This window comes from Centroberyx gerrardi, chromosome 17 (genome assembly GCF_048128805.1).
Source record: "Centroberyx gerrardi isolate f3 chromosome 17, fCenGer3.hap1.cur.20231027, whole genome shotgun sequence".
NCBI classification, from domain to species: Eukaryota; Metazoa; Chordata; class Actinopteri; order Beryciformes; family Berycidae; genus Centroberyx; species Centroberyx gerrardi.
The window spans coordinates 8,559,474-8,584,307 of record NC_136013.1 but is presented as its reverse complement, the minus strand read 5'-3'; the positions used below and the strand labels follow the sequence as shown (position 1 = coordinate 8,584,307).

Sequence of the window (24,834 nt, the reverse complement as noted above, 5' to 3'; positions counted from 1 at the left end):
ACCAGCGAGGCTCGGGTGCATCTTTTACCAATCTGACTGCTTGGCTGAAACTACCAGTGGTATAAGGCAAAATATTAATAGGTTTACAATGATGGAAATGGCCGGGCTGATTAGAAAGGAAAATTTCATGCTGTCAGATAACATAGTAATGCTGTGTTGACATAATGATAGGTCAGATAACAAGGTGACAGCAGATTTCTTTCCAGCGCCATAGGGGAGAAAAAATTGTATTGAGAGGGTATTTGCTGAGTAATGCGATGCTGCTGTCAGGTTGAACAGTAATGAGACTATGTGTGTCATGTTGTCATGTGTATGAGACTGTGTGTGTGTCTATGTATGTGTTGTGTGTGTGTGTGTGTGGTTTGTGATCTCACCCTAGTACTCCTACATGGTTCAGTGGTTGCTAGGCTGAGCAGGCTGCTTTTACCTGCAGCTGACGCACGAGTCTGGTTGCTGATGTAGCCAAGCTGCACTGGCTGACAGTGGCTATCTATAGTTTTCTAAAGAGCAAAGAATTAGAAAACAATATAGAGCTAGGCTTTCTCTTCCAAAGCCAAGATACCTCTGTTTTTTCAGCCCGCTACTTAAATGTCAAATATTGTCTCATGCTGGTTCTGATTGAAACATGCTACTACTTTTAGCACCATTATGGGTTTCAGTGTCATGAGCTGATGCTTCGTTCCTACATTGTCAGCTTCACTGCAGCCTTAATAACAGCTTATTTAAAGTGTGGATATAAATTTTCTGTTAACAAGGCTAAGTGTAACTGATTTTAGTAACTAGATAGCTTCCGTCCTCCTGCATTTGTTGAAGCACACTTCTTGCAGCCCATAGTGAATAGTGAGTCTCAACTGCACAATGACTCGTGTCCTTCTCTTTGTAAAGATTTGTTAGAATATTTTCATCTTTTAACATGGATATGGCACCTCAATTATGAGTTCAGGAACAGACAAGCTCCAACACTGAGATGTAAATGCATGAAAAGAAATCTAAGCAAGGGCCAATTACTGTAAGTTTGAATTATGTGTTAATGTGGTCTGTTATGTGTTAATGTGGTTCAGTGCTTGCCCTCAGCCTGGCTTGCTCCATAAACTGTCCACTCATCACTTGCCTGTCTTTGCCGTCACTTGAAAAGTATCCAATTAAAATGGCTAACTGGCAGTTTCTCAATTTGGGAATGGGTTTATACAAAAGGACTAGGCTATCTCATTGCTTCTACCCTGCCCAGTTGCATTAGAGCTGTGATAATGGCATTTTTGGATGAGTTTTTCAACATGAAAACAAGTAAATGACAGAAATACACATAGCTTGAGTAGCCAATATTTGGTGGCTGAATATTCACTAACACAGTGGCAAGCATGCTAAAAAACAAAAATATTTTCAAACAAGATGATAACATTATTGAAAGTGTGAATTTTGGGAATCCAGTGAAAAAACTAGCTTCCCTTTTTCCCCAATGTGTTTGCATGTGTAAAAAAAACCCAACAACTTCACCCTTGCATTAACCTCTGATGTCTCTTTCAAAATGCAACACATTTCACAATCTCCATTTGTTTTTGCACTTGTACGGCTCTAAATAATCCCAACAAACCTCGCCATCTGTGAAAAAGCAGATCTGCAGTTAGTCCTCTGACTTGAAACTTTTGCCGGTCAGAAAAAGAAGCACAGAGAAAATAAAAACGCAACAAAATGTTGGAAATTGCCTTGGACTTCCTCTGGAAAGCCCAAACCATCCACATTAGGTCACAACCATCACTGCAGAAAAAAACTGGGAGGGATTAAGTGTTGTTTATGGACATTTCAGTGTGTGGCAGCTCTCTAGCTGAATGTCATTTGCCTTCTGCTGATGATGGTTAGGAAATATTGCTGCCGCCTGTGTTTGGATAGCCTGCTCTGTTGACACTGACAGCAGTTGATCCTGCATTTTACATCAGCGCAGTAAAGTGGAGCTTTGTAGACTGGAACACCTTATTAAAGACTGAGCCTCAGACAGACGGCTCAAAGAAAACACTGCCACCACCGCTTCACTCAGACTGAATACAGGGCAGAGTGTGAGCTTCTGTGAACAGTGAGCCTATGGGTGCACTACCAGGTGCAGGGCTCTCTGCATTTACATTTGAGGCATTTAGCTGACATTTATCCAGAGCGACGCACAGTGTGAAACTGTAGAGTACAATGCAGAGTGCAACATTGGAATATGCTTCAAATCCTCGATCTCCAAGGTTACAAAGCCACCAATTGTGGGGAGTGCAAGGGTCACAGCCACAGTGTCATGACAACATATTTAACATGTAGTCTAACACTTGCTCCTATATCAAAAAATAGTAACAATATATGAAATTGCCCTTTGCTACCTTCAACGTCAAGTTCTTTTTCAGTTTTGTCAGTTTTCCTTCTTTTGGAGCATGGGCTAATACAGTATAGCATTGTGAAACGCCTTGGATTTGCTTAAACACTTGCTGTGGGAGGTGAATTGTATCTCTGTCTCCTCCAGGAGTGCAATCCATGGTTTATATGAATGGGAGAGGTAGGTGATGATACATTATTGATCCCCTTGTGGGACATTAAAGTTTGCCTCCAGTTGCAAAGGCGCAGACTGATAACCTGTTTACACAGTCTCCAAGGGCTTGATGTCTGGGAGATTGTAATTTCTTGCCTTGGCTTGAGAGGGATTTAACTGGGAGTTATTTGGTTCTTATTCTGAGAAGCCAGATCTGATTTTGGCACGAGGCCAGACCCGCAAATCCTTTAGGTGTCATTTATACAGGCGAGGTTAACAACCAGCCTCAGACAACAGTAAGAACCACCTACTCAGCATTGGCTGTGGCAATGTGTGTGTCTGAGCCATCAGTGCTATTTACACAACCTTGCTTAATATTGATTCACTGGCCCGTGCCAAGTCAACTCTCCGGCCATCCAGAGTAGAAATGAATTGGTCGCAAAAGGACAGAAATTTCACTATAGTGAGCTGTTAGACCGGGCTCCTACACAGGTCTGGAAAATATAATTTGCCAGGTCATCAGAGGTATGGAAAAACAAATGAAAAAGTCTTACAATACAAATTGAACGTGGATATGTCCAAAATTTGAGGTCTGGAAAAGTATGATATTTTAAAATGGAAAATGTGTAGCAGCAACCCTGATTATAGGTGAGCTTTGATGCTGGGACTGTGGCAATTAGGCTGCGCTATCCAGTCTTCAGATTTCCATCTATTTCATCTGTTCAGGTGAATCCCATTGAGCGCTCTTACAAGGGGAGCTGCAACTGGCTAGATTTACTGAAGCGCTGATCAGGCGATTGTCTTCTTGGCTTTGCTCACTGCCCCGCACTGAGAGATTATTATATCTGTGTTTGTATCGCTCAGACCACATCTGCTCTCCCGGTCTGTGTATAGGGGATTAAGGGGTTTCCCTGCCTGCACTAACTGCACATCACCAGATTATTTGTACTTAAGCCTCCTTTGCTGTTCCCTACTAGCCCCATATTATCTTACCAGCATTAACCACATATAAACTAAACAGTCCAGCACAATATCAGACAAACCCGCTACCCCCAGTTGATAAGATGACATATAATTATATATACAGGGCAGGAAACTAGCCTTTTTTGTGCACTGGCCACAGTGCACAAAATTCACCAGCCATAATTACTATTTGACTAGCCACAAATGACTTTTGCAACAGAATAAGACCTTCGAACGATGGCAAATTTACCAGACACAGTCAGTCGGCTGGGAGCTAGTGTTAATTTGCCACTTAGGTTTTATCATTGGATTGGATGGGTGATTTCCCCAACTCGATTCTGCGCTCCTTGCCCGGCCCGGCCTTGCCACCGCCACCACAACAAATTGCCTCAGAACCAATAGGGTGAACGCTGTTTTTTCAATGAGACATAAAGCGATACCCCCACTCTGGATTAATGCCTGCTTTCTGGTTTGTTTTCTGCCACATTTTGGCCCCACTAGACGTTATCATGCATCCCTCTGGAAGATGATTTCAGGTCAGAACATTGCAGAATAAACCACTCACTATGAATCCAGTGTGTGGTTGTTTGCTTTTTAATGTTTTTTTTCTGTCTTACTGTCTTGCCATTTGTGTAAAACACCTGGCTGGGTTTTTGCATGCCTACCTCCTCGAAGCACTGTTTTAAATCAGCTGTCTGGTTCAGTCAAAGCTCACTAGCCTCATTCTCTGATTCCCTCACCAGCCTCTATCTAGACTGTTATTATCCCCCTCAGCCGTACATTATCGCTACATAACACTATTTTTTTTTTGTGTGCTTTGACATCCGCCTGCTCACATTAGCAGGCTGCTCCCGCTCCTGTGAAATCTTCCAAGTGCCGTCAGGTCATTAGGAAGTAATAATGGGTGTGGGGACTAATAGCCTCCGCAAGGGGTGTGTGTCTGTCAATCTGTGTGTGTGTGTGTGTGTCCCTCTGCTCTCCCCTGCCCCGTCTTCCCTCTCTCCCCCTCTATTAGCGGTGAATACCAGGCAGAGTGAAAATCTGGGCCAAGGTGAGAGAGAGAGAGAGAGAGAGAGCACACAGACGGATGAGAGAAGAACAAATGAGTCTCTTTCTTTTTCTCTTTCCCCTCCCCTCCCTCTCCTCTGCTCCTGCTGCTCTCCCTCTGTGCCGCTGTCACTTTCTTTCTCTCTCTCTCTCTCTCTCTCTCTCTCTCTCTCCCCCCCAGCCCCCCCTCTCCTTTACCCCCCCCCCCTTCTCACGGCTCCATTTTGCGTCAGCTGCAGCCAAGCAGGCAGCCATTGCACACAGAGAGAGATACATTGCCTATTCTCTGCCTTTTCCTTCTCTTTTATCTCATTCTCTCACGTTGCCTTTTTTCCCTTCTTATCTATTTATCCTTTATTCATTGAGGTAGTTCTCAGGAGATTAAAAAAAATCTATTTTTCAGCAGAGATCTTTGTCAGTTTCTGCAGTTCACACAGCATCTCTCCCCTCCCCTCCCCTTTTGCTAAAGTCAGGCTTTGTATAGAGCAGAGAACGAGCGTACAGTAGTTTGTGGCAATAACAGATGGCTGTGTGTGTGTGTGTGTGTGTGTGTGTGTGTGTGTGCAGGAGCATGCCTATGTCTGCTCAGTCTGCTCAATCTCTGTGTTTGATTCTGTGTCTGTGAGTTTGTGTATTGGAGGGATGATCTCATTATTCCCATGTGACATAATCCTAATCTGGTTAAAGCGGACTGCAACAGTCGGCCTCAAGGCTTTCCTCGATTATAAGGCCGAGGCTCTTTGCTCTCACTCCATATGTATGGAGGGGCTGGCAGCACTATAAAGAGTAATGATTGTCTCGGTGACTTAGCTCCTAGCCTAGCTGTGGCCAAACGGGATTGATTGTGGTTTGAGCTCACTATTGGGGATCCGCTCGGCCTTCACTGAGAGAGGTTTTGAAGGCTTGACAACGTCCTGATTCTTTATGGCATTCCTGCTATTTATATATTTGACAGCGAGAAGGAGAGTAGAATGAATGTGGCGCAGCAGGGTGGTGTGATTAGTAGGTTCGAGCCCTCATGTCTGCAGGCATCCACACCGCTAAAGTGTGTTTGAGCATGATACTGAATCCCTACCAGCTTCAGAGGCGTTGTCATGTAGTTGAACCTGTGCTCTCACCCAACAGAGATTTTCCCTATGGGGATCAGTACAGTATCACATTTACTATTTGTAAGAAACAGGAACGATTAACTCAGTTTCCTTCCTTGTATCTATTACATTTGGGCCACATGCACATCGGCTGGGTTTGAATTGTGCCAAAGTGAAGCACAGTTAATTCAATTATTGTCTGCTTTGGGTTGTGCAGGCTTTTACATCAATTTACTATTCCATTCATCGGACAGTTTCCAAAGAACCTGATTACCTACTGAGAGAGACCAAGTGGTTTTAGAGGAGGGTAGAGAGAAAGTTCTCAATGGAGCCCAGCCTTTCTAAAAAGAATCAGAAACCACTTGCCCTCTTTACAGCTTTAGAAAACACAAAACATTGCTTTTGTGTGTGTGGGGAAGGGAAAATTATGAATCAAAGTTTTTGGGCACGTCTGAGGGGGAAAAAGTGTCACAAAATGCGACCAACTGTTCACGCTCTGGAGTCCTGGAGAGGCAGAATAGACGACATGCGCCGCAGGTTGAGCGGTGGATACCAACTGAAGGCATCGCTAGTGTGTGATGCCTGCTGTTGGCCTGCTGAGTCACAAGGACGCCCAAAACTTCCTGTTTCTTGTGGTTTATTGGTGCGGCGTGTACAGATCCTGCAGGTTACTGCCTGATGCTGTCACCTTCCTGTTTTCCGTTTCATTTTCTTTGATTTAATCGCAGGCAAACATGCCGTGTTGCGTCTGCGTTGTCTGATCTTGCAGCATATCTCTCCCCGTCTGTTTCGCTCTCTGTCTGTCTTGGTCTCGCTCCCTGACTGCCTCTCTTTCTTTCTGCTTGTGTCTCTGTCTAATTTTCTCCGTCTGCATCTCTCTTTAGTATTCCTCTGTCAGTGTGAAAGCCTCTTGCCGCACACATCAGAAAGATGCTCATACTGTGATTTTTTTTTTTCTTTTCCATTGCTGTTTGTCCTTCCCTTTCTTTTTCTTTGATTTTTTTTTTCTACTCTGATGTGTTTTGCAGATCTGAGCAGTTAAACAGCCTGTCTGTTGGAATCAGATACCAGCATGTAGACTAAGCACCAGCCTATCTGATGCAGCAGGGTCCTGGCTAAAGCTGCCGCAAAAACCGTAGCTGGTATTGGATATGTTGGGCAGAATGGTCTGGGATGACTGAAATATTTAAAGTTGGCATGTTTTACTCATCGTACCGCTGCATGGACCTCGTTGGCCCTGCAGCCTCAGAATTTTAAAACCAAGTAGCTTATTCAGAGTTCAACTGTTGACTGCTTGTTGGCCACCCGCCAAACTGCTTCGTAGAACAGAGAGAGATGCTCATATTTACCAGTTTCCCACCAGTGGTTTGTAATTTCTGGCACTGCACTAGCATTTTTGATCATAGTAGTAGTGCATCATATATTATCTGTATGTAAACATTCCAGGTGTGCCAGTTACCACCACTGATTGCCATGCAATGTACAGCTAAGCCGTTTACTGTGTGACTGTTTCTCCCCTGAAGATGTTTTCTGTAATAGCTTTCAGCTCGGGACTGAATCTGACAGGCACAATGCACTTGACTTTGGACAGTGTATTTGATGAAATCAATGGAAAAAATATACAGTTTGAGTCCAATTGATACAAAAAAAATTTATTTATTTCTTTGCAGGATAATTACAGTTGCATAATTCCTTAAATGACCTGTGACAGAGTAGTTAGTTAGCTTGGTAGCTTGCGCCCTGAAACTATTGAAAATATCTCTCATGACGCCAACAGTTGGAAGGGGAAATCGATTCAAAACAACAGCAAACATAAAACTAGCTTTTATGACTCTTGGTATTGGCAAGACATCTTAAATTTTAGAAGGAAGAATGAGAGGCCAACACTGTCCTGACCAGTCAGAATTGGGGTAACAGCACATCACTGGCTGTGATGAAACTGTCTCCTCCTCGTTTGTTCTCCCAGAATTACAGATGAAGCTGTCTAGCTTGATTGCAGGCTATTTATCTTCATTCCTGCTGTAGTGATGCTGTATGTCTGGAGGGCGCCTAACCAGGTGGTTTAGACAAATATACACATCCTTGTTTATTTTGAGTTGTTTTCCTTTGCCTCCTTGGAATGTAAGATGGGTGGGGCATCTTGCGTTTATGGGAAATATCCAGTTCTGTTTTGGCAGACACCATCAATCCAATTTTTGTTTTTTGTTTGTTTGTTTTTTTCAATTTGGAATCACTTGACACTATATTACACACTATTAATTCGTCTTTTTTTTCTCAAAACCTAATGAGACAGACAGACCTACATATGAGGAGTTTTCTTCCAAATTGAAATATCCACCAGTTAAAGAAAAATTGACCCCTACTCTCCCTTATTGACTGCTGGCATGAAAGTTAAGCACTTTATGGGTTAGTTTTGAAGTTAGGAGTCATCTTGTGACATTTGCTTATAAAATTGTCCTTTTTTTTCAAGTAGGCCAATGCCTGGTGAATTTGAGGTAGCAGAAATTTGGATAAAAAAATGTATATATAGCATTTTTGAATGAAACATTCATGTATACAAACAATCAGAGGGGTCAGAGTGCAGAATCAAGCAGTTGCTGTGTCCTGGGTGACACTCGGGGCTCTGTGTCACTTTGACCTGCTTTCTTGCGGTTTAAACCTGAACCTTCCAGTCATGGGGTTGATCCCTCGGACCACCAGAAGGTTAATGAATCCATTTAAAACAATCCAGGCTAAACTAGTCCACTGCCCTCCATCACCCAGCTGTCACCCCTGACACTTCTCTAGTAGCCTTTAGGGATAAACCAGAGATGAGGAAAAGGAGAGATGCGTCACTCTGCCTCTCCCTGCTGACATCATAACACCTTCATAACGCGAGACGAGAGTGTGCTCTCACTGTTTTCAGCGTGCATGGGAAAAGATGAGAGAGGCCGTATGGTTTACAGTTGCAGATATCTCCTGCTAACAACAGCTGAGGCTGATTTGGGTCAAATTCTCCACAAGCTGAAAGCATCGTGACAAACGGTGGTGTGAGAAAATAACTAAAGTGGCAAATGAGTGTTGAGGAAAAATGATTTAATTTGAAGTCTGTGCTTGATTGGTTGCTACGGTAACAGCCCTAGGGAGGAGTGCTTTGCGGGGGGTTAACACCCATATGTGCAGTTAGGAAGTTTGTAATATTGAGTCCACTAACAGACAGAGAGAGAGAGCTGTCTCGATTGCGCAGGGTTAATCCGCTTCAGTTGGAGCTAGATGCAACACCAGCCCAGCAAGTCGGTGGCTGTGGTGTACAGAGACAGGAGAGACGCAGTTAAGTAGCTTTAGCTTGTGCCAGTCAATTAGAGCTCTACAGAGCAGTACATTTGCTAAGCCTGTGGCTGTAATAGAAAGAGAGAAGAATGCCCTCTCTCAGTTTCTCCCAATTGTATTATGTTCAGTTGGGCTCAACCAAGCGCTATCTTGTTTGAATTATGGCCCTGTCAACAGTTTATTAAGTAATAAACTGGGCATTCTTCCCCCTACCCATGGTGGCTTTTGCTTTTACTCTCCTGTGAATAGATTATGGATGTTAGATCCTATTCAGCAGCAGTGTTTCCCCCATGTTTCTTTCCAATTGTGGTGGCAGGAAGTGCAAAGCCATATCATGTAGGAGGGTCTGAGGGCATCCTCCCCCAGGAAGAACATTTTGATCAAGAGATTTCACCTTAAAACCAGTGCTAATAAGTCAAAGAATTGCTGCTGCAGTAGGAAATATGACTCGGACTCACAATACATTTAGCCTAAGATTAAGTCGACATTACTGCTTTGTGAAAAATAAATATAACCCAAACACAACTGAGAGCTTAAGTGAAGTCACAGTAGATGTGTTGCTAGGAGAGAAATTTCTGTTTGACTGGTAATACAAATCTTTTTCCAGCTCTAGTCAAGTAGGCTAATTTCCTTATAATACTTAATGTTATCTTATCAGCCACAACAAAAGATTTACCAGGACGTGGCTGGTGACTGGGGTTAATTTCCCTCACTGATTACAATCGCTTTGTGTCAAACACATTTACTCTCATGCAAACTTGCATACAAACAAAAGTCTGTAGCTGGAGGAAGTCAGCCTTTTCTGCACAGGACCCACACTGACTAAATATAGTGTCTCCCTGTGACACCAGCTCATTAAAGCAGATAGTAACACTCTTGTCATGTGGGAACCCATCAAAAAGCCCTCTGGTCTCCTCTCTGTCCTGCATCTCCCAGCCTCCCTCTGGGGCTGTGGGAGCCGCTGCCAGGGGAGCGCTCTGGGACAATCTGGGCTAAAACGGGGCAAGCCAGAACCATAGATTGTAATTTTCACATAATTATTAGCTATCTTGTTGGCTCTTGAGGCAATAGAAGCCGTGGCTGGAGCAATACTTCTTTCTGTCTTGTGAGAGAACCCACACATCTTACCTTGAAAATGCACATTTTTCTACTTAGGCTTTTCTAATCTGTCTCTGTAGCTTTGGATCAATAAATTCCATTTGATTCCAGGAAATCATTTTTCATTGTGATTGAAGAAAGCATATTTTTCACTAAGCCAAGCAGGGGCTGTCTGGTGATATTTTGTTCCAAGTAGCATGTGTGTTGTGCAATTTTTAAAACATTCAGCAGCACAGAAATGAAATGACCTGTGAAAATAAGTAAGGCTGAATCACAAAATGCATTTTTTCAGTTTTGGGTTTTGGAAGTGTATTCTGCTAAAATGGTAGCACTGCATATCCCTGCTCAGTGGGTATGAATGCATACATTTGTTTAGTTGGTTATGTGTGTTTTCCTGCATCTGTAATGAAATGAAACCCTGACACTCTTTGTCCTCTTCTGGGGTTTGAACCCCTTCATGCTTTCACCAGCAGCTGCCTTTGAAGCCCTGCTGACTTCGGACCAGCTCTCCATCTGAGGCGACACAAACATTGTTAAAACTGTCCAGTTATGTCTTATAGCTTCATTAACTTGACAGTAAAGCAATTGACCCGCAAACAGCCTATAACTGCTTGATAAATGCTTCTAAAATAGACCACAAGCCAGCTTTGTTCCCTCGGCCTGTAGACTCCGGCGCAGCGCAACATGAATCATATTAATACAACTTAATGGACTTTGCAGCATGAGGCTACATCCTTCTCTGTCACATTGTCTTCTGTTATTTGTATTTCCAATCTTACATGTCATTTCCATGCAAATGGGCAATAAATTATACAGGGATGTGATTGCTTTTTTTCAGGGTTGTTCCCTAAGATTTCATTCTTTTAAAACGTCCCTCCCATTCAATTGTTGGGAGATTTTGGTTTTCTACTTTTTTTTTTCTGTCGTCCTAATCACATCAATACAGTATCATAAATTCATATGTTCTTAGTATAGATGGCCCCAGTGGGAAATGAACCCTGCCAGTGTTAGTACTCAGCTTTACCCACTCACCAGTATAAGACCACTACCTCATATCCTGAAATATCGTAGCTTAGCCATGAGATCAACTTAAGTGAATTGAGACTGAAATAGCAAGTGAGCCTGGATTGTCTTTATTGATTGCAGTATATAGAACATGTATCTGAGCTGCCGTCCTTTTTCTAAGTCTTTTCTCTTTCTCTCCTTATGTTTGTGATGCTGATGCTGTTGGTGGTGAATCCAGTCTTGTGTTTCTGTGTCTCGAAGGCGGCGTTTCTAGCCCACAGTGTTGAAAACATGGGCTTACTACACTCTGTCTCTGGAGATAATGGCCAATTATAGCAGATGCATTACAGGTTATAGTTGTTGGAAGAATCAGCCAACAGGGACCACAGCGGCAGGATTGTGTGTGTGTGTAATGTGTGTGTGTGTGTGTACACTGACTGTTCATATTATTAGCAACACCAGCTCTTTCCATGAAACAGACTGAGCAGGTGAATCCATTGAAAGCGATGATCACCTTATTGTTTTCACCTTTTAAATCCTCTTCAGTCCTTGTGGGGCTTTTAAGCCTTGAAACAGTTGAGGCATGGATTGTATAAAAGGAGGCACAACTCAATATTAGGAAAGCGTTCCTGATATACTGTACATTCGGTTAGGGCTGCACAATTCATCGTAATTAATGTCTACATCATTCATAATTATAGAATACTGGAATATTGGCAACATTGAAACGTTTACTTTCAGTCTGCAGTAGTTGAAATTAGCAAAAATGTTGATATAAGATGCAGGGAGAAGGGTGCTGGGAGCAGCAGGGTGGCAAGTTGAGTAGGGCGACTCTCCTTCAGCCAGAGGGTGCAGGTTCAAGCCCCCTTGTCTGCAGGCAGCCGCCCTGCTGAAGTGTCTTTGAGCAAGGCACTGAATGTGTAGCTGACTGTTGACTCTCTGACCTCTCTGTGGAGGGGGGCGAGTGGAAAGGGCTGCACGATACTGACAAATAATCACATTACGATCAGGCTACTTTGCTGAATTGCTGCAATTGCGATATAAATTGCAATACAGTATACAGACAGATTTTTCAATATTTTAGATTTTTCAGCAAACAAGAAACATTTTCAAAAACGATTTTCTCTGATTACAATTAAAGGTTTTTTTGTTATATTGTGCAATTTAATTTATAATGAATTGGGCTCAGTGCCAGAAAACCATGTTTAGGAGTTCATTTTGAGCACCCACCACCATTTGTGATAAAAATGATTGCAATGTCTTGCAGTTTGGAAATTGAAGTAGTTCATATTGCGATTTTCTTTTTCTTTTCTTTTTTATTAATTGTGCAGCCCTACTATGGGGATCAGTGAAGTATCACATAATAAAAAGTGCAGTGAAATCGTTTTTTTTTCTCAAATCATCAACGCTAGCAATTGTGATCATAACAATCTAGAAAAACAATCAGGACTATCATTGTAGCCATAACGTTGCGGCCCTACATTCAGCGCCGTGCTGTTTAGTGTAATTGGCTTTTTAAGGGGGCAAAGCCTGTCAGACTCTATGGAGGCCTGATTGGATCTATAACTGGTCCCGTTCTGTTCTGCTCTCCGCCCTCAGTATGGTCCCTCCTGTCTGCACTCAGCCAATCAAATATGCCGTCACCGCCGGGCTTATGACCCACACCAGTTGCTATAGCAACGCCGGCCTGCCTCCCGGAGAACATGTCATGCATGTTAAGTGGTTCTCGGATGCTCGCTCGTTGTCTCTCTCTATCTCTCACTCTCTCTCTTTAAGTAGACACACAGAATGAAGTGACTCGGCAGACCACAGATGGTAAACATGAGGGTTTGTTTTAGTGTCTCTGAAGCACTCATAACTGCACTGCCTGCCCTCGGGTGTGTTTGTTTGTGTGTGTGTTTGGGAATAAGAGGCTACAGTTACACTCAGAATATCGTATCATTCTGAATGAATTTCTTATGACAGAAGTTTCCAAATGAACTGTTTTCAAGAACACAAAAAGTGATTTGATAAGGTGTTGCATGTAATCGGAATAAAACTTTGTTGACGTGTAGTTGAGTAATCCCACCTTCTAGCAAGATGAGCATGCATCGTCTGATATGCACAATATTTGCGTTTTTGCTCTTCTTTAGAATTAAGCAGCAGTCTCAGCAGATACAGGATATTCTTCCACCAATCATTACGCAGAATTATTCAGCCACGCATGTCAAAAAAAGTATGTAAGTCATTGTTTTGGGCCAGTCATCCATCGTGGTTTTCAACCAGTCTTAAATCTTTAAACGTTTCCAGTTTTTGCACCAGCCATGTTTTACCAATTCACAGAAACTTGTTGACATCACTTTTCTCAAAGTGGATGAACATGTGCAGAATATTATGTATTCCAACCAAAGAAAGTCAGTTTGTGAGTTTATATGCCTATTCGCCGCTAATGTTCTCCTTTTGAACAGATTTTCAGTCAACGAAATTTCACTTGGCTAGGCTTTTCCGTTTAAGGTTTTTACATGAGACGTCTTATTCTGATTGGGCTCGTATACGGATTACTAAGGGAATATTAGGCTCCATGGAAACCCAGGTAAAGTTTCCTAACAATTTTATTACAGTATAGATGGAAAATAATCTCTCTTGATCCTGTTTGACACCTTCTGAGACAGGATATGCTTACACACACACACACACACACACACACACACACACACACACACACACACACACACACATTCCGTCACACCACCTGGAATGTCAGGGTGAGTGTTTTGAAATGCTGGGAGCAGAGAAGCGAACAAGTCTGCTGCCCTCCAACCAGCCACTGGCCTTCACTTACAACTCACTGCGTTCCTACTGCCAGAAATAAGCTCAGTGTGTGTATGTGAGCAGATGTGTGTGTGTGTGTGTGTGTGTGTGTGAGAGAGAGAGAGAGAGAGAGAGAGAGAGAGAGAGAGCAAGAGAGAGGTGCAAAGTGAATACAGTAGGCAGCTTCTCTCTTATCCTCCAAAATTGAGGAATAGTTCAGGAGACATACTGCAAATTATTCATAGCCTCCTGTCGAAGCTGCTATGCTCTGTGTTTGTGTGTGCGGGTGTGTGTGAGTGTGTGTGTGTGTGAATGAGAGAGAGAGAGAGAGAGAGAGAGAGAGGATGCCAGTGTGTAGAAAAAAAATGAGGAAAGCTGCTGTTCATTGAGGATTATTTAGTTGTAGGTCGATAATGGGTCAGGCAGACACCCAGCTTTTACACACACACACGCACACACACACACACACACCCTCCTCTCTCTGTGTCTCTCTCTCTCTCTCTCTCTCTCTCTCTCTCTCTCTCTCTCTCTCTCTCTCTCCCTCTCCCTCTGTAGCACTGGAGCGAAGAAATACATAAGACACAATCATTGATTCAAATTAAGTCCCTTTGGAGAGAGAGACGGATAACTTGATGATGAGTGGGACAGAGGGGTATGATGGGAAAACGAGGAAAATGAAAGTGCATTGCAGCCAGCAGCTGAGATATAATGATCCGTGAAGAACGGAGCGATGATGGGATGGCGAGGGGGGGGGGGCATCTTTAGCAGTGGGTGGGGAGTGTTAGCGGGTGGGGCGGGGGTTAAATTACATAATAAGGCCAGTCCCGCCTCCTCTGTCCTTTGCCCTGTCAGTCACACAGAGCTGCACAGCGATGGCTATAATCCTAATTATTTTGCTGGATGTTGCGATTGCTTATTATGAATCAATTAGGAATTATTTTTGATTCCTAATCCCCATTCTTAGTCCGATAATTTGAGGAACAAAATCATTTGACTGGCGTATTTCTGGCATCTTCTGTCAACGTCTTGACTATTTTTAGCTACTGCAGACATTCTTAATTAGGTGAATTGTTTCAGTGTGATTCATTAATTGTGCAAACTAAAACCGCTCTGGATGATTAGACACGATTAAACGAGGTGATTATGTAATAACACCAGCATCGCTGTCCTTTGCCCTGTCAATCACAGCCAGGTTATCTGTCTTCATTCAATTCCCAATTCCACACAGCGGGGATGATTTTTAGGCTACATTTACCACGGATGTGATTTTTAAAATGTTTGTTTCCCTTCTGTTTTTTGTTTTGTTTTGCATTTCCGTTCAGTCCTTTAGGCATTTCCTATTTTTGTCGTTGTCCCCGTTTGTTTCCTGCTGTTTCATGTTCACATCCCTGTATCTAAATCCAAATTTCCAGGATATATGTACTAAATTTGTGGTCCTGTGTAGCTCAACGGGCAGATTGTGTAGGCTTCAACACAGCCAGTGTTAAGGCTATGATTTCCTCTCAGGCTACCTATGCTAAAAATGTATGCACTCTTAGTACTGTTAAATCAACATTTCCACTAAAATTGTTTTGTTACATGCTATTTACCAGGGATTTGTTTTTCCTTTTTTCCCCCCAGGGGCAGTTTCCCAGGGTTTAATGTGTTTACAACATTCCTATTTCAGTCTATGTAGAGGTGTGTGTTGTCCTAATCACATCCCAGTATCTAAATTCAGCTCCCCAGATTAGGGGAACTGGGTTAGGATTGTTTAGGCTGTGTTTATTTTTCTGGGTTTATTTCCCTGGGTGTCAGTTTTTGCATATTACATTCCCACTCTGTCTTATTAGGAGGTTTCCACTTAAGAGCCTACGTGCGCAGACAACTAACTTTGGCTTAAAAAAGAAAAAAGGCTAAAAAAAAAAAGTTTGCAGGAGAATTTTTTAAAAATCTTTTTGTGTTATCACGCCATGGCTTCCTGCCCTTTTTGCACTGTCCATCCAAACTCTAGCTATCTATATTCAATTCCCTGCACGACCAGGATTATTTACACTACATCTATCTGTGCAGCCCTGTCAGCAGAATCGGGCCTTGTTATCCTTTTTGGGGTCTTATATCAGTGCTGTGGGAATATCAAGTGCTTGCATCGATCTGTAGCTGATGTGGATGGGAGTGTGCGGGTCAAATGGCAGCCATGAAGCACCAGCTGGCCTCTGTGGGCTCCGACTTTGAAGTTTCACTTGAGTTTGGAAGTGACCAACTACTCATTTTATTAAAAAATATTGCAACAAACTAACACCATACCCGATTACTACTTTTACAAATACACTCCATGCCTGTATTGACTGAAATCTTCTATCATGTGGAGTCTCTTTCTCACCGTCTCGCAGTTTGTTCAGATGCCGGCTGTCTGAGAGCACTGAGCCAGACAGAGGTGATTGTGCTGTCTGTGTGTGTGTGTGTGTGTGTGTAGTGTGGTGAAACAGAGGGCTCTCCTTGCCAGTGCCATTCCTCAGTACAAACACTGTGTGGAAGAGAGTATTTAAATACACACTCTCTTAGCCTGCCCCCTACTGTTGCCCAGACCTAGTTTCAAACACACACGTACACACTCATGCACACTCCGGGGAAAATACACCCCTAAAACACTTTGTACATCAACAAAACTGAAGTGAAAGTCAGCCCTGAGTTAATTAGGGGTTAGGTTATTTTTCTAAGCCCACTTTCCCCTGTTAAAATCCAATTAAGCAGTTTGGAGATAGACTTAGGGCAGAGGACTTTGTGGATCATACTGCCTCTGGTGGTCGAGTGCGGTACTGCGCCGCCTCGGCTCTTGGCTCTCATTAGCATATGAACAGGTAGTCAACCAATGTTTTAATTAACTTAGCTGCCAGTCATCTTAATGAGCATTTACCCACAGGCTGAGCTCTGGCTGAAAGGCACCATGGGATTGTTTAGTTACGTCTGCATCATCTTTGGCTCCAGGGATTTTCCACTACTTGAACCATATATTACTGGAAATCATATTTACCTCCAAACTTTCTCAAACAATGACTGTTTTACCTAAGGGCAAGAATTTGATTGAATCATTCTGTCCCTTCTGCATCTTCCTACTTTCTCCAACTTTAAAATTGTGGTTATGGCACAAATTCACTTAAAAGTTTTGAGTTGATTTTGCTCTTAATTCAGTAAAGGAAGTTTCCCAATTTTGATGGAGTGTGCTTTTTTTTTTTTAACAAGTCCCAGGGGTTTTAGTGAAATTATTTGACACACTCCTGTGAGAAGATCCACCGAACATGTGTCCCACAATATTTTGCTGTTGTAGTTCTCAAAGTGGCCAGTTGGTGTCTTCCTCTCCCCGTTTTCCCCCTCTGAACAGTCCTTTTCCTCCAGAGTGAAAGATTGAACTGTCTCTCTCTGCTTTGATTGACATTTTATGATTGTGAACTTCTTCCCATGTTTGGACACTCAGTCTTCAGACTTCATGCAAACTGTGAGCTGTGAGATAAATGTTGGAGGCATGTTGAGCGGTTGTTTGTTGGGGCTTAATTTAACAAAACATTAGTGATTTGAGGCGCTCGCTTCATACAAACTTCATTCAAACAAGGTGTCTGCTTAAGTGTCTACCCTCCAACTATTGCACAAGGAATAGCTGCATCAGAGCTTTTGTGTGAGAATGAACTACTTATAATTACTGGTTGTTACTAGCTTACTTTTTTAAAAATGTGTGTATTTATCATGCTTTCTTTGTGTTTCTCTCTGTTCTTGTCCAGGGGCTGCAGAGTTTTGAGTGCCAGCGTTGAGTGCAGTCAGTCCTGGAGCGTCTCCTCTCTGCCCCTAGAGACCTTACCCCATCAGAGCTGCCGTCCTGTGCCTCTGCCGTCGGACCTCACACACACTCTCAGTCCTGAAGACACACATACACACACACTTGCACACCTCGCCGCCACCCTCGCCGATCAGGATGATCACCTCGGAGCTCCCGGTCCTACAGTGAGTATGGATTATCTGCGTTTCCGGGTGACATTTTCTCGGTGGCACATGTCGTGTCGTCTCAAAGTGAAACATTTAGGAGCGCACAGAAACAGAAAATCTGGGGCATGAGCTTTAAAAAATAAGTAATAAATACTCAAATCCCCAGTTACACACATGCTCCTCTTTTCATATTTGTACGTAGACAGAAATTAGAAATTTTAGGAGCAGATGCTACTTAAAAAGTTGCCCTCCAAGGCCCTTGTTCTGGAAATTGTGTGTGCAAGCCAATGTGTGTGAGAAATGAAACATGTTGAAACATTTGCCTATCCCTTGGTTTAAAGTCTTTGAGTGACTCACGTTTACAGTCTCTGTTGGTTAAATCTGAAGGGTTTCATTCCAAAACTTCAAAACTGATGTTTATTGCTCAGTATTTCAAAAATGTAATCGACTGCATCAGTAAAAACCTTTAGTTTGACTGGAATGCCAGGCTGAGTTTACCAATCCATAGCATTTGATTTTCATCCCCACATTGCATCACGTTTTTATCACGTCACGAAAAGCATTTTCTCTCATTTTGGAATAAAACCCCTCATTTACTCTGCGGCTGAATGAGCGCAGGGGGTGACACTGTGTTTGAATGATCCGATATGTGTGTTTCAACTCTCTCAGGGACTCATCCAACGAGTCTGGGGCAACGGACGCAGTGGGCTTGAGTATGAGCATGAGTGAGATGGAAGACCCAGAGGTGAAAGGCAAGAAGAAGAGGGGGAGGCCTGGGAAACAAGCCCCGGTAGGAGTGTGTGTGTGTGTGTGTGTGTGTGTGTGTGTTGAGCAAGAGAGGAAAAAGTGAAAAAAGCTTGCTTAACAACCAGGCTTTGTCTGTCTCTGTGTGTTTGTATGTGTGTGTTTGCTTTTGTGTGTATGTGTGTGCACTGTGTGAACAACCCTCTGTGTGTGTGTGTGTGTGTGTGTGTGTGTGTGTGTGTGTACATGTGTGTCACTGTACACATGGGTCTTTGGGTTCCTGGTTACTTCCTGTGTAAGTAATTTCTCCCGCCGCCTCCCACCAGGCAACCAATAAGAAGCCTCGGAAGTCACCGACGGACAAGGGTGTGGGCGTGGCCAGAGGGCGAGGGAAAGCCAATGGCGTGGCTCAGCACAACGGCGAGGGCGGAGACCCTGTTACTCTGTTCGAAGTGGTCAAACTGGGCAAGAGCGCCATGCAGGTGGGTACACACACAGACGGCTTGTTTGTGGAATATAATGGAATGAACCACAGCAGAAAAAAGCCTTTAGTTCTGTTTTTTCTATTTCAGCACAATTGTCCATTCTCTGAAGTATAACATTCCTAAATATATTCAATAAATCACTCTGTTGCTGCTACCTGTCCGACTGGGACTTTTTAAAATAAATCAGTAGTTTGATGACTTATCATTATGCAAACTTCTGTTCATGTCAGCTCCCTAGAATATGTTTGAGGTTGTCTGATGAAGGCCTTCTTGGCTGAAACGTCGTGTTTTTAATATTCTGTAATAAAAATAAACATTTATTTTAGTGGAGAGAGTGTGGCACCCATCCATTTGGTACTTACAGACCATATTTGTGTTTGCATCTCTGCTCCTGCTGTTGGATCCAGATTTATCATCTGTGTAGGAGGTTGTAACTCAAGATATACGTTTTTGTTAGTTATATATTTCTATAATATCCCCCTTCTAGGCAAATATAGTGTGTTTCAAAAGTTGGTATACAATTTTCAAATTTGATATTATTGAAAAACAATGCTGTTGTAACTAAAACTGTAACTGTTGTAAATAAATCTGTACATAATAGGTGTACCTGGAAACAGGAAAAATATTTAATAATACAGTATTTAAAATGTCTATAAAAATGTATACCTACTTCTGAAACATTCAGCGTTTGTGAGATTCATGCTGATGTGCAACAAGAAGACTTGATAGATGGAGATCGAGACTGTTGATTTAACTATGTTTCTTTTGTGTGTGTGTGTGTGTGTGTGTGTGTGTGTGTGTTCCTGTCTACAGTCTGTGGTGGATGATTGGATTGAGTCGTACAAACAGGACCGAGACATCGCTCTGCTGGACCTCATCAATTTCTTCATCCAGTGCTCGGGGTGCAAAGGTAAGACTTCTAAAACGATCACAACTCAGTGTAATCAAAACCTTCTTGTTGCTCTGAGCGCAATGTGTAAACTCACAAGAATAACTTATCTAAATCTGATCTAAATCCTGATACTATCGTTATTGTTTTGTGATCAGGCACGGTGAGGATTGAGATGTTCAGGAACATGCAGAATGCCGAGATCATCCGCAAGATGACAGAGGAGTTTGACGAGGTAACTGCCTGGTTTATTCAGCCAATAATTAATATTCTAGTGAAAATAATGCCATGTGATTACTTGAATGAATGTGTGTACGGACTGATTGCCATATGGATACAGATCAATTATTAGACAGGTAAATATATCACTGATATGTAGATGCAGTGTGCACAGTGTACGCACTTCTCAGGTTCTGGTTAGAGCAGGAATAATTATGCAGATGACAATGAAAGTATTCTAACTCACACTGAAAGGCTTCAAACCTGTTCTGCTACTTTCATGTCTCTACTGTTTCTTCAGAGAAACTCCATTGCAATTAACAATCTGATGCTTTATTGATACCATTGATACACATAGTCTTGAACCCAGATCCTACCACATCACATCACCTTCATGTTTGTGTCAACAGGACAGCGGGGATTATCCTCTCACCATGCCGGGGCCGCTATGGAAGAAGTTCCGCTACAACTTCTGCGAGTTCATCTGCGTTCTGATCCGCCAGTGTCAGTACAGCATCATCTACGACGAGTACATGATGGACACGGTCATCTCACTCCTCACCGGGCTGTCTGACTCCCAAGTCCGAGCCTTCAGACACACCTCCACACTGGCAGGTAATGGTGCCAGGTTTATTTATGCGGCACTTTTCAAAACACTCATTAAGTGCATTACAGACACTTCTTCCTTCGCAGGTAATGACACCATGTTTATTTGTGCAGCACTTTCCAAAACGGGTATTACGTGCATTACAGTAATGACAAGAAGTTTATTTATACAGCAATTTACAAAACAGTTATTAGGTGCTTTGCAGTAATGACAGTAAGTTTATTTGTGTAGTACTTTGCAAAACAGTCGTTAAGTGCATTACAGACACCTGCACAGTGGCAGGGAATGACAGTAAATTTGCACAGCCTTTTCAAAAAAAGTTCCAAAGGGCTTTAAAGACGATAAAACAACCTAAAAGCCAATAAGATAAACAATAAAAATACCAGTTTGTCGCTTGCAGTGTTTTGCTTGATTTGAAGCAACTTGTATCAGTGTGTGAGACGACTGCATCCTCGTGTTTTGATCTGTTTGTGAGTATTTTGTGTTAATAAAAAATGATAAAGTTCATCGTAAAACAGAAATTAGGAGTAGTATTTCTTTTGATATTGGACAGTTTATCTAGACTGGAGTACAAGCTGGAGTCTTTTACAGAGTTAGGAAGAGGAAACATCAAATCAAAAACAACTCCCCCATGTACAGTCTCACGCATCTGAGTATGTCTTTGTCACTGAGTCTTATCTGTGTGTGTTTACGTGTGGGTTTCTGTCTGCGTAGCGATGAAGCTGATGACGGCGCTCGTGAACGTGGCGCTGAACCTGAGCATTCACCAGGACAACACCCAGAGACAGTACGAGACCGAGAGGAACAAGATGGCCGGCAAACGAGCCAACGAGAAGCTGGAACTGCTGCTACAGAAGAGGAAGGAGGTGGGCTAGGGGGCGATTTGACTTTTGACCTGTGATCATTTGATGGAAGGCATTTGTAAGGACAAGAGTTTGAAACGCTACACACAGAAATTTCATGACTGAAGCTGAAATGATTGCTCCACATAGTGTATAATGTATCGTATTTTTAGAGTCCGCAATTAATAATCATCACCAATATTGAAATACATTTTATTTATTTTAGAATGTCCACTGTAGTTGAAAATACTCAAGATGTTTATAGAAGATGCCAGAATTGCGCAAAAAATAATTTGGTTCCTCAAATCATAAAGATCAATAATCATGATTAACAGTTGTGATCACAGTATCAGTTCAGCTCTAATTACGCAGCTCTATTGTGCTAAATATCAGAATGTCTGTAAAATATCTCTGTAAACAGTCTGCTGTGTGTGTGTGTGTGTGTGTGTGTGTGTGTGTGTGTGTGTGTGTGTGTGTGAGAGAGATGACTGTAACTCGTTTTCTTCTCTGTGCAGCTCCAGGAAAACCAGGATGAGATAGAGAACATGATGAACTCCATCTTCAAGGGTATCTTTGTGCACCGCTACAGGTACTTTCTTAACTACCTTGCTTATTAATGCAGTAATTCTGCTGAGTCATCACTGCCTGTTTGTTTGTTATAAGATAATGATACTCAGTTGCCAAATGTCGTTTTTCTTTTTTGTTAAGAGTTCAGAGTTTGCCTTTTAATCATGATGGTAATGATAATGTTAAATTAATTGTGGAACACTGTACCTTGGCCAAATGCTAAATGTCTTCTCTCTTGCAGAGTTCAGAGCCATGTCTGTGATGATGATGATGATGATGATGATGTTGAATGTGCTCGACTTGTTTCTCAGGGATGCGATTGCTGAGATCAGAGCCATCTGTATTGAGGAGATCGGAGTGTGGATGAAGATGTACAGCGATGCCTTCCTTAATGACAGCTACCTGAAATATGTTGGCTGGACGCTGCACGATAGGGTGAGCACACACACACACACACACACACACACACACACACACACACAAGCACATCATTGTTTGCTCTATAATTTTGCTGTAACAGCTTAAGTTAGTGCAACTTGCAGTTCTTAAGATATAGTTCGTTGTTCGTAAGATGTGGTGGCAGTATTGTTGCTGTGGTAGCTCACCACTACTGAATGAATGTAGGAGATGCACTGATTTGTACACAAACACACAGTCACACCTTTAGCCCACCGTTTGTTTGTGCCCCTCGCTCAACTCGATCTGTCTCTCTCTTTCTTGTAGCAAGGAGAAGTGCGTCTGAAGTGCCTGAAGGCTTTGCAGAACCTGTACACCAACAGAGAACTGTTCCCCAAGCTAGAGCTCTTCACCAACCGCTTCAAGGTAACACCAGGAATAATAATAATAATGATAACAATAATAATAACTTTGCTGTTCAGTGACACTTGAGGGGACACTTGGGGGACAAATTTTAATTGCAGATGTTGAAACATTTGATTTAATTTCATTTCACTCAGAGCAACTGTCAGTTGAATAGTGAAGATGTTGACAGAAGATGCAAAATCATTACATAATTATCACTGATAATTGGGATTCATAGTCATGATTAATATCTAGCAAATGTTTAGCATTTTAGCTGTAACATTGGAGTCCTAATGCAATCCCACCATCGCCTCTAACTGGATATCTTAGTGCTTCATGCCCTTATTCTGTTGTTAGACAGAATCTGAGGCCCCACATCTCCAAAATCTGTTGTATTCATGGCCAGCATGGTGATAATTTCCCTGTTTGCCTGTATTTGTTTTGACAGGACCGTATCGTATCGATGACTCTGGATAAGGAATACGACGTGGCTGTGGAGGCCATCAGACTGGTCACACTCATCCTGCAGTGAGTAGCTCTGATACTTTCTTTCAGGCACACACACACACACACACACACACACACACAACCCAGGAATATTATATACATGCTGGATTAGGTTCATCCCATGTAAAAAGCAATTCACACTGAACCTCGTACACTTGACCAGGGTTGTTTTGCAGGATCAATTTACCTAAATCGACCCTTTCACACTGACGGTTGACCCGTGTATTTCCTGGGTCACTCGTCCAGTCTGAAATTGGTATGGGTCAAATCATCTTTTCTGTGGTAATCCATTTATGTCCAACAGTTTTAGTATCGTTAAAAACCTTCTTGTCTGCTGTAGGAGTTATTGAGCTTTTTCAGCCCGGGACCCATATCCAGTAAATTTGGTCTCACCATGTGACCCTGGTACATTAAAACATGGTGTTACTTTTGTTTCTTGATTGGATTGATTATTCAGGAATCTTTGTATCTAATGTAAATCTTTCTGATTGGCTGTTCCAGGGGCAGCGAAGACGCCTTGTCCAATGAGGATTGTGAGAATGTGTACCACCTGGTTTACTCTGCCCACCGGCCGGTCGCTGTCGCCGCTGGAGAGTTCCTCCACAGGAAGTGAGTTGGTCTTTTTCCATCTGTCCTGTTGTTGAATGGAATGGCTCTCGTCACTTATTCGCTGTTTTATAACCATGCTTTGTCATCTCTTTTCCTATGTCTCTCTTGACTGTCTTTCTCATTCTCTCATTCCCTTCTCCTCTTTCCCCATTTCCCCCCCGATTGCTTCTCTCTCTCTCTCTCTCTCTCTCTCTCTCCCCCTGTCTCTCTGTCTATGTCTCTCTCTCTCTGTCAGATTGTTCAGTCGTCATGACCCGCAGGCAGAAGAAGCGCTGGCTAAGCGCAGAGGGAGGAGCAGTCCCAACGGAAACCTCATCCGCATGCTGGTGCTCTTCTTCCTGGAGAGTGAGGTAAAAGACACACACACACACACACACCCTGTCTGCTACACATGAATGCAGACAAATGACAAAAACCTAATACCACACATACACAAGATGTGAGTATCTACACATACATACACAAATACTTTATATTTAAGTATTCACACAATTCTAATTATAGCAATACCTCCAAACCTACACGCATATGTACTCTGTGTGTGTGTGTTTGTGTGTGTGTGCGCGCAGCTCCATGAGCACGCAGCCTACCTGGTGGACTCGTTGTGGGAAAGCTCTCAGGAGCTGCTGAAGGACTGGGAGTGTATGACCGAACTACTGCTGGAGGAGCCTGTACAGGGAGAGGAGGGTAAGACACACACACACTTATACATCCACCGACGTGCACACACCCACACACACACATCCACTATTTTTTGCTCACTTTCTCTTAGTCTATGAAAAGGCTTCAGGCTACTCCATATCAAGCACA

At 42.7% G+C, this 24,834-nt stretch overlaps 1 protein-coding gene across 2 annotated transcripts in view; it reads left to right on the top strand.

Moving 5' to 3' along the window:
* stag1a (STAG1 cohesin complex component a) overlaps positions 1 to 24,834 on the top strand; it is a 43,251-nt gene that overhangs the window by 5,234 nt on the left and 13,183 nt on the right. For both annotated transcript variants that reach the window (XM_071912377.2, XM_071912376.2), the window contains exons 2-15: positions 17,553 to 17,772; positions 18,424 to 18,544; positions 18,825 to 18,980; positions 19,797 to 19,893; positions 20,031 to 20,107; positions 20,502 to 20,706; positions 21,413 to 21,564; positions 22,056 to 22,129; positions 22,419 to 22,542; positions 22,831 to 22,929; positions 23,357 to 23,436; positions 23,917 to 24,024; positions 24,260 to 24,374; positions 24,594 to 24,711. In XM_071912377.2, the coding sequence (XP_071768478.1) occupies positions 17,744 to 17,772; positions 18,424 to 18,544; positions 18,825 to 18,980; positions 19,797 to 19,893; positions 20,031 to 20,107; positions 20,502 to 20,706; positions 21,413 to 21,564; positions 22,056 to 22,129; positions 22,419 to 22,542; positions 22,831 to 22,929; positions 23,357 to 23,436; positions 23,917 to 24,024; positions 24,260 to 24,374; positions 24,594 to 24,711 (1,555 nt within the window). In that variant the 5' untranslated portion in view covers positions 17,553 to 17,743. The remainder of the gene's footprint in view (positions 1 to 17,552; positions 17,773 to 18,423; positions 18,545 to 18,824; positions 18,981 to 19,796; positions 19,894 to 20,030; positions 20,108 to 20,501; positions 20,707 to 21,412; positions 21,565 to 22,055; positions 22,130 to 22,418; positions 22,543 to 22,830; positions 22,930 to 23,356; positions 23,437 to 23,916; positions 24,025 to 24,259; positions 24,375 to 24,593; positions 24,712 to 24,834) is intronic.